Genomic DNA, 12,136 nt, shown 5'->3' on the forward strand with positions numbered 1-12,136 from the left:
CTCTGGGCCCCGGGGGAGGAGAGGCAGCGCTGGGAGCCCTTCAGCAGTGCGGTGACATTGCTGCCGGCCCTTTGTGCCCCCCGATCTCTGTCTGGATGGCGACCCTTTTAGAGAGCAGCGGAACGGATCTCCACCGAAGTCCGTTCCCTGGAGTTTCTTTGTTCGTGGCGCTGAGAGTTTCATTGCAGGGGGAGGAAGAGCTGCTTTGAAAAGCTCGTTTGCTCTTGCCAGGACTAACTCTCTTTTATTTTCTACTTCCAGAGCCGTATGTTTTGTATCAGAGCCGCGGAGTATGTCTCTGCACTGAAGCTGTGCTGAAGACCTTTGCGGCCGAGCCTGGAGGACCCGCCCCGTTCATGAGCGCTCCCGTGTGAGCTTTGTCCGGTGGCCGCTGTGTCGGTGCTGCCAGAAGGGCTTCGGGGGGCTTCCGCTCGGGCTTTGGGGTGCTTTTCTTTGGTTTGGTTTTGTTGTTCCGCTCCGTGCACCATGTCGAATTCGGGCTCCCATCAAGACACTGGGAACAAGCCAGAGACGGAAAAAAATAACCAAGATGACTCTCATCCCCCCATCAGCTCCGAAAGGAGGAACAAAAGTGGAATAATAAGTGAACCTTTGAACAAAAGTCTTAAGAAGTCCCGTCCGCTCTCCCACTATTCCACCTTTGGTAGCAGCAGCTCGGTAAGCGAACATTCAGAGAAAGGCAACCCCTTAACTAATGGCAACGAAGCAACTGTGGATAAAAGTAATTCTACCTCAAAGCACAAAAACATCTCTAGTATGCTGAGCAAATTAGACAGGGTGGCAGAAATCTCCTCAGAAGGACAGAATGCCCTACAACAGTTTGCTCAGTCGACAGAAATGCTCAAAAGAGTGGTACAAGAGCATATTCCTCTAGCAAGCGACCATGGGACTGGTATCTCTGATATGGAGGCAGTCTCAGCTGCAGAGACAATGAACAGCCCCTCTGATTTTCCTTACCTGGGGGCTTTTCCCATCAACCCAGGCCTTTTCATTATGACCCCTGCTGGCGTGTTTCTGGCAGAGAGCGCGCTCCATATGGCTGGCTTGGCAGAGTATCCAATGCAGAATGAATTGGCATCTGCCATCAATTCGGGGAAAAAGAAACGGAAAAGATGTGGCATGTGCCCGCCCTGCCGAAGACGGATAAACTGCGAGCAGTGCAGCAGTTGTAGGAATCGCAAAACTGGCCACCAGATTTGCAAATTCCGAAAATGTGAAGAACTCAAAAAGAAGCCTTCTGCAGCACTGGAGGTAACCGGCCCCTGTCAGGCACCCTAACCCTTCCTCGGGCAGCTCTCCTGGGTTCGGATCTTGCCCTAGATAATAAAACACCTGGTACTTCCTACTTTTTTTCTTTTCCATTATCAGTTTTCACCACAAATTGCGCACACTGCCCAGCCCCCCTGTCCCCTCGATGTGCTGGTTGAGGGCTGGGGATGCCCAGTGACGGGGGCCTTTTGTCAGCGTTGGAGCAGCGTTGTGGTGCAGTGGCGCGGCTCCCACGCCAGGCAGCAGCTCCTGGCTTGGTGACGGGCCAGAGGGTGGCAGGGGCGGCTGTAGGACAGACCTGCAGGCAGCAGGGATGTGAAGCCGTGTTTGTGGGCCTGGGGCCCGGTCCTTTAGTTCACAGCTTCGTTGCACGTGGTAGCAGGGAGCCCCGTGTTTGGCTGCAGAGCAGATTTGGCGCGCGGCGCTGTGGCTGCGCTGGGGCAGCGCTGTTTTGAGCATCCCAGGGGGTTCACTGAGGTGCTTCCTGGCATGTGTGTGTTGTGGATGGCTGTTGCGCTGGGGGATGCAGCCCTGCTCTGGGTGTTGTGCTGAGCGTGATTCCCTGCACGTGCCGCACCCACACTCTGCAGGGCGATGCTTTGCGGCCGCAGGGTCTGTGCCATCACAGCACTGCTGGCCCTGGAGCTGCTGATGACGCACCCAGCGGGCTGGGGGCTGCCTTGCTGTGAGCCAGGGCAGGCACATTGCTGGCGTGGGGACTGCAGGAACGGCGGGTGGGCTGGGTCATGGGATGGGCTGGAATTTGCCCTGAGCCATGCATGGCCGGCAGGCACATGGTCCTCTAGTGAGTTCACTGTGAGTGAGGGCTTGGAGTGCTGGGCTGTGCTGTGTTGAGGCCCCTCTGCAGATCTTCCATCATACTGTGTGATCTTTGTGGTGGCCCATCCAGCCATCTGCTGTGCTTCCCTGTCCTCCTGCTGCTGCTGGTGGAGGGCAGACATCAGCTGGATCGTGTGTCCTGGCACGAGGGCACGGCCTGTGCTCTGCTCTTCCCAAAGAGATAACCCACTGTTTCCTTAACCACGTCCCACGTTTTCAATTAGCATCAGCTCTGAATGAATCGTGAAGGGGAAAAAAAAAATCTATTTGGGCGGTGGGGATGAGGAGAGGGGGACTGTGTCTTTCAAAAACCGCTGTATTGCTAAATTATATTCTTGTTCTAATTTGCTGAGTCAGTGATCTGGAAAAAGGGAGAAAGGAAAAAAAAGTTCATCTCTTCAGAAGAGTCCTAAAGCGGGTCAATAGAATCAGAGCTCACATCAGCCAGAGGAGCTGCTCCCTTCTCCCGGCGTGGTGCTGGTTTGGGGACAATAAATAGTACAGGGAGCCCATGAAACATTCACTCCCCTGGTTTGTTTTCCCATTCTACATCTGGCTGAGATTGGAGCTGCTCATTTGCGGCTTTTAGTCTGCTAGCACTGGGGCCCAGAGAGGATGGTCCTATCCTTCCTGAGCGCAGGGCCGCTGAGGCTGAGGAGGGTGGATGATGCTGGGTTGTCTGATTTTTGGAGCAGGTGTTCCTGCAGCAGCAGTGGTCAAGATGTCAGCCTGTGCCAGGCCTTTTCCTTGGGAGGGATGAATGAGATTGCAGCCCTGTGCAGCTGGGATGGCAGCACTGGGACCCAGCACCACCTGTGTCGTTAAGTCTCAGCCCACATCACCCGTTTTGGCTTGATGGAGCCACCGTCCCCTGCCTGCCCCGCAGCCCTGTGGAGCTGGAGGTGGGCAGCGCCGTGGGCCGTGGTTCCCAGCAGGTTGCTGGCACACAGCGGTTGTGGTGTCGGGCTGGGAAATTCATAGGGCTTTAGTGAGGCGTCATCCCGCTGCAAGGGCTGTGCCAGAGCTGAGTGGCAGAGGAGCAGCCCGCAGTGACCCTGCCGGGCCGTTCCGTCTGCCAGCCACTCCTGTGGGCAGCAGCGTCCTCAGAGAGCCCGGACGGGGGCTGCAGCTGTGATTAAACATTGATCTAAAATCAAGCAGTAAAAAAAATAGAATTAAACCTTTATGGCAGCATAAAAATCAGGCTAAGTCCCTGTCCCGCCGTTAAGCTTTATCTGCACATCTAAAGAGCCTGCATAACCAGTCGCTGCTGGTGTCCTGGTGGAGCGGCTGCTGGACGAGGCGGTAGGGCCGGCCAGGCGGGTCGAGGTCTTGCAGCGGGCGGCAGCACAACCCTGCACCCGCCGGGCTCCTCTGGGCCCAGCCAGCCCCTGGCAGCGCTGTGGCCCCGGACGAGTAGCCATGGGCTCTTCTGATGAGCTGTAGGCACATGGAGGCCACAGACAGTGGGGATCTTATTCAGCAGAGCTGTCCTCCATCTGGCAGAGCCTCAGTGAGGTGACTGGTGCTCCTGCTAACGCTGGTGTGATGGTTGTTGTCACATTGCAGGGATGAGGGAAGCTCTGCCCTTGGGTATCTGCACTAGAGCTGTTTGTCCGTCTCCCCTTGGTAGTGGAGAGCTGTCTCCAACACCTCCCAGGGCAGTTAGAAGGAGGGGTATCCGAAGAGCTGGACCTTGCCTGTCCGCGTGCCCCGTGGCTCAGAGGCACTTGTGTTCCTCACACGCTTGGTTACAGCTTGCAGGGACAGCAGCTTGTCCCATGGAGCGGGGCTGGGCTCAGCGCTGTAGCTGCGCAGGGTGCCGTGGCCCTGTGATGGTGCCGTGCTCCCCATCGTGACACCACTGCGATGCTAGGGACCTGAGGGGCTCAGCACCCGTCTGCCTCTGGTGCAGCAGTGTGTGGGCTCAGGGAGCTCTTGGGTGGTGTCGGAGAACCTGCTGGTTCCTCACTGCTCGCTCCTCGTGGCCAGGCAGGGTTTGGCTGGGCTGGGACAGGGGACGTCTCCGCCAAGCCTTAGGACAGTGCCGGGGCTGCCGCCACTGCTATCCCGTGCTCGTTTGGGTGTGGAGAAACGAAAGCAGGGGGCTTTGGTGGGCCCTCCTCAGCGGCCTTTGCCCCACAGGGCTCCCCCCCCTTCCCTGGAGGTGGCTGCAGGTGGCACTGCTTGGGGCTGCCCACATGGGTGGCTCTCATCCCTGCCCACGTCCGGCGCGATGGAGGCAGGCGGTGCTGGGGCTGCTCTGTGGGATGGTGGGCAATCCCCTGGGACGGGTCGGCGTCCCCAGCAGCTCCGGGGGCCGGTCGCTGGGGCCAGGACTGTCCGTGCCCGCCCGGCCATGGCGCTCAGCACGGCTGAGGGGAGGCGGGGGGTCGTGCGGCTGTGCCTGCGTGGCACGGGGAGCCATTCGGGAGGGCTTTCCTGCAGCGGGAGCCGCGGGCGGCGGGCGATGGCTGCGTGGAGGCCCCACTGCGGCCGCTCGGCCGGGAGCCCCACGCTGAGCCTTGGGGGGCTGAGCTGTGGGGCTGGGCAGGGCTGGGTGCCCGTCCCCTGCCCCGGCGGCCCCACGTCCCGGGGATGGCAGCCGCCCGCCTAACGCCTTGTCCCTCTGTCCTGCCCCTCCCTTCTCTCTTCCTTTCCAGAAGGTGATGCTTCCTACAGGAGCTGCGTTCAGATGGTTTCAGTAGGAACGGGAATCCCAAAGCTCTGTCATCCAAGTGCAATGTCACTGCTTGCTTGTGTTGTCTCAGGCAAGGGATTTTGGCTGAAATGAATGGATGCACCTGTGTCTCTTTAGAACCAAAAATATTTTCTCGCAAATTTCATTCCTGTTTTTATAATTTTTTTTTTTTTTGCGTTTGTTTAACATCTTCGAGTCCTAGTCAGACATTTAACTGCTTTTCAAATAAAATAATTAAAAGAAAAAAACAATGGATCTGTAAAGTACCAAGACTTAATAGACAGAGTATGGACAATCAGTTTCTTTCTGTGTTTTGGTGTTGATGTTGTTTATGTGTGAAAGATGCAGTACTTGTGTAGGGAATGTAAATTTACAGTAACCTTTTAAAATCTAGTTACTAATAAGCACTACTGTAATTTAGCACAGTTGTTTAATTGCACCCTCATTTATACTTTTTATTTGATTCTTTCCCGTCATACAATAGAGTGGATAGTTTCTAGAATGCCTCGACTTCATGTTTATAAATGAGACTATGTTTAAAGCGATGTAGTACCCCTCTCCTCGCCATTCACCTGCGCACGTTTAACCAGCAAGAGGTTTGGAATGAAGGATGGAAGGCAACAATTGCTGCAAAAGTGGCGGCCGTCGAAAACAAAAAAAGGAGAATTTTAAAAAGGAAAAAAAAAGGAAAAAAAAAAAGGAAAAAAATCGTCATTGTTAGTTTATTAATATAGGACAAGAAATACCGCGTGCGGAAAAACTCCTCATCGCAATGGTTTACTCCTAGAAGCAATTTTTGTAAACTCACCGAAGTTAAAATCAAAATAAAAACAATATTGCAGGAGCTGTGCTGAAGCAGTTACGAAAAGTGATATTTCTCTTCTGTTCAAACCCCCGTCTCCAGCTCTCTACATCATTAAATTGAAATGCTGTTTGTAATGTTTTAGCGATCCAGGCTGTTTTTGTGAATAAAATGAATGCATGTTTTGTGTCATTATTCACAGCTCTGTTATTTCTCCCCGTCCCTGTGTGCCACCTGCCCGGGCTGCGGGCAGCAGTGTTGCAGCAGGGTGCTGTGCTGCTGGCCGTGCTGGGCGAGGGTGGGCATGGGGCTGCCGGCACCAGTGGGGCTGGTTCCCTGCTCCTTTCAGTGCGGGGTGGCCGGGGGGGGAACTGCAGTGCGTGCAGCCTGACCGTGTGGAGCTGTGCCATGGTGTGCGTGCAGTTTGTTTGTGTGAAACAATATGACTCGTGTGCCACAGGTAACTGCCCTGCCACCCTTCTGTCGGGACAAGTACTGACAGCGTGCAGCAACGGGAGCTCCTGCAGGTGAGTGAGGTGGGTGGCTGGGCAGCAGATGCCCGGTGTCTGGGATGGCTCTGCAGCGCCTGGTCAGCAGGATGGGGCACGCTGTGCTGTGCTGTGCTGTGCTGTGCTGTGCTGCGCTGTGCTGCGCTGTGCTGTGCTGTGCTGCGCTGTGCTGTGCTGTTCTGTGCTGTGCTGTGCTGCGCTGTGCTGTGCTGCGCTGTGCTGTGCCGTGCCGGGCTGGGGGCTGCGCTGCGCTGCCCATCGCACTGGAGCCAGAGGATGGGGGTGCCGGGTGGGCTGGAGCATGCAGAGAGTCACCCTGGCTGGAAGGGTGTGCAGCCAAGCTTTGTCCTGGCTCCAGCATCTGCTGGCCAGATGTGTGCCCCGGGCAGCGGAGCAGTGGGGCAGCGTGCGTACGTGGGCTCTGTCGTGTGGGCAGTGAGCCCACAAGTGGGGCAGAGGGCAGCGCCTGGGGGTGCGGGGGGACCTCCCCAGGCTTCATCAGGTCTCGCCCTGGCTGCCCCCATGCCTGACAGCTCTCGAAACACGGGCCAGAGCCTTCCCCAGCTAGGAAAAGAGATTTGGGAGAAACAAAGGACCAGAGAGCGTGGAGGCCGTGCCACTGTGGAGCGCCCGGGGAGGGCCGAGCGGTGCCGGTGTTGGGGCAGCGGGGGCTGCAGCCTGGCCCTGGGCTGACCCGCACCCCCCCGCCTGGTTCGGGGCTCAGGGCAGGATGCAGGAAGCACAGAACAAAATGTGCCTCAGCTGAGCCGGATGGCGGGCCGGCCGCAAGCAGCACCGGCCAGGCGTGACCTCCCACCGGCTGTGCCTGCCCGGCAGTGCTGGGGCCCAGGGTGGCAGCTCCCGGCTCTGCCCTGGCCCCGTTTGACTGCTGGTGAGGTTGTGGGAAGGGGTCCGGTTCCCATCTCTGCCCCAAGTTTCCCCAAATAGCTGCATGTTTTTCACACCTGGGCTAAGAACGCTCGTCTCTTTGCGGCCCGTTCCCTGCGTGGATTCCTCCCTGCCGAGTCCCAAGTGCTGGGCTGTGCAGGGCACGCCTCCCCCTGCTCCATCCTGCACCTCGTGGCACAGAGCAGGGGGCACCAAGCAGTTCTGGCCCCGGTTCTCACCAGGAGCACGCTCTGATTAATCCTGACGAGCCCCTGGGCCCCCGACCCACGGCCCCTCCAGCCGCTGTCTGCCGGCTGCAAAGTTCACACCAATCCCGCTAATCGCAGCCTCGCCGTTGCGCCAAGGCCGGCTCCAGCCCTGCGTCAGGATGCTTTAAGGGCAGAGCAGTCAGGATTTGCGAGAAATAGGTCGGCCTGTGACAGCAGAAGGAGGCTACTAAATGCGAAATGCCGCGGCATCGGGGAGAAAACTGCTGTGGCCTCTGCACGGCAGGGAGGGAGGAAGGGAGGGATGGCGTGGTAGCACAGCATGGCACCGCTGTGGGGTGAGCAGAGGAGCAGCAGTGGGGGACTGGGCCCTGAGGTGCCCGTGGGGTTTGCAGTGGGGCTGCCAACAGCCTGGGGCCGGGGGGTCCTGCACCCCCCCCAAACGCTACAGGTGAGTGCAGCACTCGTGCCCCAGGCTGCCCCATCACACAGCCTGCTCTGCAGCTGAGTTAGCGCTCAGCACACTGAGTTTTCCATTCATTACTCAGAGGGTGCTGAGGCCGTGGCACTGCTCTTCGGAGAGGTGTGAGCGCCCATCCCTGCGTGCCACAGATGGGCCCTGGGCAACCTGAGCGATGGGGGCAGCCAGCCCATGGCAGGGGTGGGGCTGGGGGGCTGTAGGGCCCTTCCAAACACAGCCATTCTGTGGCTCCGTGACGGCAAGGCCAGGGCTGGATTGGCTGCAGACGGCCTCACCTGTCTGCATATGGCGCTGGCACGGCCTGCGAGGCACAGCCATGATGGATTGTTATTTGACTGGTGGCTGTGGGTAACGTGGTGCAAGCAGGGGTGGCCAACGCTCACCAGCAACACTGGAGAGGGGCTGGTGGGCTGTGGGGTGGATGTGGGTTCCTCCCACAGCCCCCGCTCCACGTCGGTCCGTGCAGCCCCGTCTCCCAGCAGCTCCTGTGCATGCTGGGCTCCCAGCGGCAGCACGACTCGCTGCTCGCGGCCAGCCCTGACATTTCGACACGGAGACAGCCGCAGGGGGAGGTTTAAATTGGCTCTGCTGGCAGTACGTGCCTGTGTGACGGGGCGGCACGGCTGCTCTGCGGGAGCCTGGCGTGGCCACAATGCTCTGCAGAGTGGGGGATGTGGGGTGGACCCCGGTCCAGGGCAGGCGATGGGGCCGTGTGGGGCAGGGACAGCAGCCATCCCGCGGGCAGCGAAAGGGAGCAGGGAAGGGGCAGGAGCTGGGTGACACTGCTGGGTGCAGGGCACGGCTGTGGGCTCTGCTCTCCACCTCCATTTTCTCCCTTCGCCACTGAAGTGACCATTTTCCGCGTTGGTTCCAAGCCGTGAGCGCGGCGCTGCGTTCACCCCCAGCTGGACACAGGGAAGAGGAGGAATGCAACCAGGCAGGTTTGTGCAAACACAGGCACTGCGTGGTCCCTCTCGGTCTTTAGTCTGGTAAGCAAAATCAGCATCTAATCCAGATCAAACAGGACTTTAGCTCCTGTCAGAGGACTGATCCCCTGTTCTGCCCAGGCCGTGGTATTTAAAGGGACACGGCCAGGTTAAATACGGTTGGAAAACAAAGGGTTCGTGAAAATAATTGTCATAAAAATAACAACGGCAAAAGCTGGGAAGGATTGGCTGGAGGAGAATCGGTAATGAAATATAACTGCCAGAGAGAACTGTGGTTAATGGAGACATCTCCCCGGAGTGTCTGAAACCTCAGGTAGTGGAGGAGGAAAGAGATAAGTGAAACCACTCAGAGAGCAGCAGCAAAACAGCCCCGGCTGCACCCGGATCAGAGCAAAATTCTCCTCTCCTCTCCTCTCCTCTCCTCTCCTCTCCTCTCCTCTCCTCTCCTCTCCTCTCCTCTCCTCTCCTCTCCTCTCCTCTCCTCTCCTCTCCTCTCCTCTCCTCTCCTCTCCTCTCCTCTCCTCTCCTCTCCTCTCCTCTCGTCTCCTCTCCTCTCCTCTCCTCCCTGGGTCGCTCAGTGCCTCCCGGCTGGGACAGCCCCATTAGGATTTAGCCACCCGACTTCTCCTGACCTTAATAACTAGTGCTGATACTGGGAGCCTGGTGGCTAAATCCCGCGCGAGGCCAGGAGTGTAGGAGTTGGTGTCACAAGTAATTTATCCCACACATCTCAGCCTCCTAAACTTGGGGAAGGAAGTTCTTAGTGGAGATCCCAGTGCTGCTGGGACAAAGCTGTTCCTCCATGGGCTGGGACCCACAACCCGGCTGCTCTCTGCAGCATCAGCCGGGCCTGTTGCTGACAGCAGGGTCTGCACAGGAGTTCACAGGCATGGGCTGATGTGGGGTTTGGGGCCGGCGCAGGTGGGGCGGCCAGGCTGCAGCTCTGCGGCTGCAGGGTTCAGGCTGGGTGACCACCACTGCTGCAGTGTGAGCATCATATTCATATTCCAGTCGCATTTTTTTTGGCATCTTTCCCCTCTTTGGATGTGGCTGAGCTCCAGGAGGGGAGGGTGAGGACACAAATGTGCTCCGCTTGCCTTCTCTCAGCTGCTCTGACTGTGCTGGATGAGTTTGCCATCTTCCTGAGCGATACCAGAGCAGAGCCCACAGCCCAGGCATCTCCTGGTTCTCCCTGCTGAGAGCATCGGGGGGTCAGGTCACTGCCCATCCCCCCTTGGCTATTCAGTCACCACCACGGAAAGCCCCTGCTGGGGTTTTTCCAGCTCTGCTGGGAAGTTAAAACCTCCTGAAGGCTGGAGGTCCTGGAGGAGCTGAGTGCAGCACCAGGTGCTGAGCGGATCGCACTGGGTTGCACTGGGCTGCGGGCTGTCGTTCCCACGCAGCTCAGGGCGCTGGGGCAAGGGCAGCAAAGGGAGGAGCGAGTCCACTCAGAGATCAATCCTAGAACCCCCAGCTCCAGCCTAGGATGGGAGCCTGGAGCTGTCTGTCCATCCCCAGGCTGGTGGGCTCCGTGCTGCCCCTTGGCCCAGGGTCGGGCACGTGTTTGGTGGCATTGGTGGTCTGCAGACACATCTGTGAGTGGGTGCTTCTAGGGGCTGATGGCCACCTGGTTACAGCTGGGAGTGTGGTGGACTGCTAGGAAGCAGACGAGACGTGGCAACATCATACCTGGGAGGTGAGAAGAAGAGGGGTTTTGTTGTTTGGGATGTTAGACCAGAAGCCAGGGAGAAATAAACCACGTCAGCTTCATCCAAAAGGAACTGTTCTGAATACTTTTTCTGAAACTAAGAACGGTTTGCACAGAAGCTGGCGTTGGTTTCTTCCACTACCAACACGATCGACGTCTCTAGCGGAAATGTGCAAAGTTCCTCTAATCCCACAGAAGTGAAAAAGGAACAGTTTGCTTATCGCACAGCGAGCCCCGCTCAGCAGAGCCGCATCTGTGGGTTGGCTGCCGGGGGCTCTGGCGGTGGGGAGGGCAGGTGGGGCGCGTTGGGGTGAGCGGCGCCTCGTGTCCCGCGCCACGGCCGTGCCCCCCCGGGCAGCGGCGGCAGCTCTGCCTTTTGATTCCCCGGCGCCGGTTACGCAAGCGGCTCGGGGAGCCGCGCAAATTGCAGCAGGAAGAAAATCATCGCGCGGCTCCGGTGGGAAAAGCCGTTATCGGCGCTGTTGGCGAGCCCGGCCGCGGCAGGTAGGGCCGGAGCAGAGCCGCGCCGCAGGATGCGCGCTGATAAGATGCCGGGTCCTGCTCCCACGGCCTCGGGAGACGGAAGCGCTGCGCCGCGAAGCTATGGAAACGGCGCGGCTCCGTGCGAGCGGTAATTGGGCCACTTGTGCTCGCGGCACAGAGCGCGGGCAGGTACGCCTCGCTCTTTTGTGTGCGCGGGGGCACGGCGGCGTCGCGCTGCTCTGTTGGAAGCACGGCGGCCCCGCAGCCCCCGCGGCCCCCGCACCCCCGCCCGCCGCCCTCCCGGTGGGGCGCCGCGGCACGGCGGCTGCGCCCGCCCCGTGCGAAGGTCACGCTGCGAGTCGGCCGGGAGCGGTGCTGCCAAATCCGCCCCTTTGTCGGGGAGAGGGCTGCGGTGAGACCCCAAAGTCACCTTCCAGGGAGGGGCTCGCTGCGCCCTTTGTTGTTTGCCGAGAAACGCCCGCCCAGAGGGCCGTGAAATTGTCAGGATGTGTGAAATCAGGCAGTGCCGGGCAGCTCTCCCGCATGACCACGTTAAATATTTAATGTGTCGGTTAGAGGGGATTTGTACCCACGGCGCAGACCTGCAGCCTGGCGCAGCCCCACTGGAGCGGGGCCGGGGGCGGCATGGGGCACCCAGCAGCCGGCAGCTCCTGCGAGTGACAAACGCGCTCGGGAGCAGGAATTCATTCCTGTAAATATGTTTGCATTATTTATTTTAAGCATTTTTATAAATCATAATAGGAGAGACATCTGCTGTTAAAACTGCAAACTGCATTCATGCCTAGGGCAAGATGGGAAGAGGCTGCTCCCCGGGAAAGCTCGGCAAACTTTGGGGAGCGCGGCGGTGGGGGGTCGCGGGGGGGCAATGCCTGGGAGTGCAGCAGGGCACACTGGCAGCAGCTGCCCACTCCTCCCCGGGCTCTATTTAATCGCCCGCAGCTCCCCTGCAGCCCTCTCGCTTTCGACACCTCTTTATACGCAGCTTTATCATGAGGATGGCATCTTGGGCTCGCTTTCTAGGCGGCCAGAGGAGAAACCAGGACGAGAGCTCCCTGCTGACATCCATCGCAGTGCACGCACCGGCGTGCCTTCTCCCCTTGCTGGCTGTGGAGGTGCCCGGGGGGGGGAACGGCGCCTCTCTCTGCAGGGACGGCTCTCCCCCAGCCCGCACCGTTTCCAAGCCCGGAGCTGGAGGCGGTGGCGGCTCTGGGTGCGGGGAGGAAGCTCCGGGTGACTGTG

The 12,136-nt window shown here is 58.9% G+C and overlaps 1 protein-coding gene across 2 annotated transcripts in view; it reads left to right on the forward strand.

Moving 5' to 3' along the window:
- The window catches only part of CXXC5 (CXXC finger protein 5), a 28,030-nt gene extending 22,202 nt beyond the window's left edge, over positions 1 to 5,828 (forward strand). Inside the window, exons 2-3 of one of the 2 annotated variants that reach the window (XM_052684525.1) lie at positions 262 to 1,272; positions 4,794 to 5,828. In XM_052684525.1, coding sequence (XP_052540485.1) covers positions 487 to 1,272; positions 4,794 to 4,838 — 831 coding nt within the window. In that variant the 5' untranslated portion in view covers positions 262 to 486 and the 3' untranslated portion in view covers positions 4,839 to 5,828. The remainder of the gene's footprint in view (positions 1 to 261; positions 1,273 to 4,793) is intronic. The other variant, XM_052684526.1, reaches the window with a different exon arrangement.
- The last annotated feature ends 6,308 nt before the right edge of the window (positions 5,829 to 12,136 follow it).

The sequence above is a fragment of the Tympanuchus pallidicinctus genome, unplaced genomic scaffold (genome assembly GCF_026119805.1).
Source record: "Tympanuchus pallidicinctus isolate F22 unplaced genomic scaffold, pur_lepc_1.0 scaffold21, whole genome shotgun sequence".
NCBI classification, from domain to species: Eukaryota; Metazoa; Chordata; class Aves; order Galliformes; family Phasianidae; genus Tympanuchus; species Tympanuchus pallidicinctus.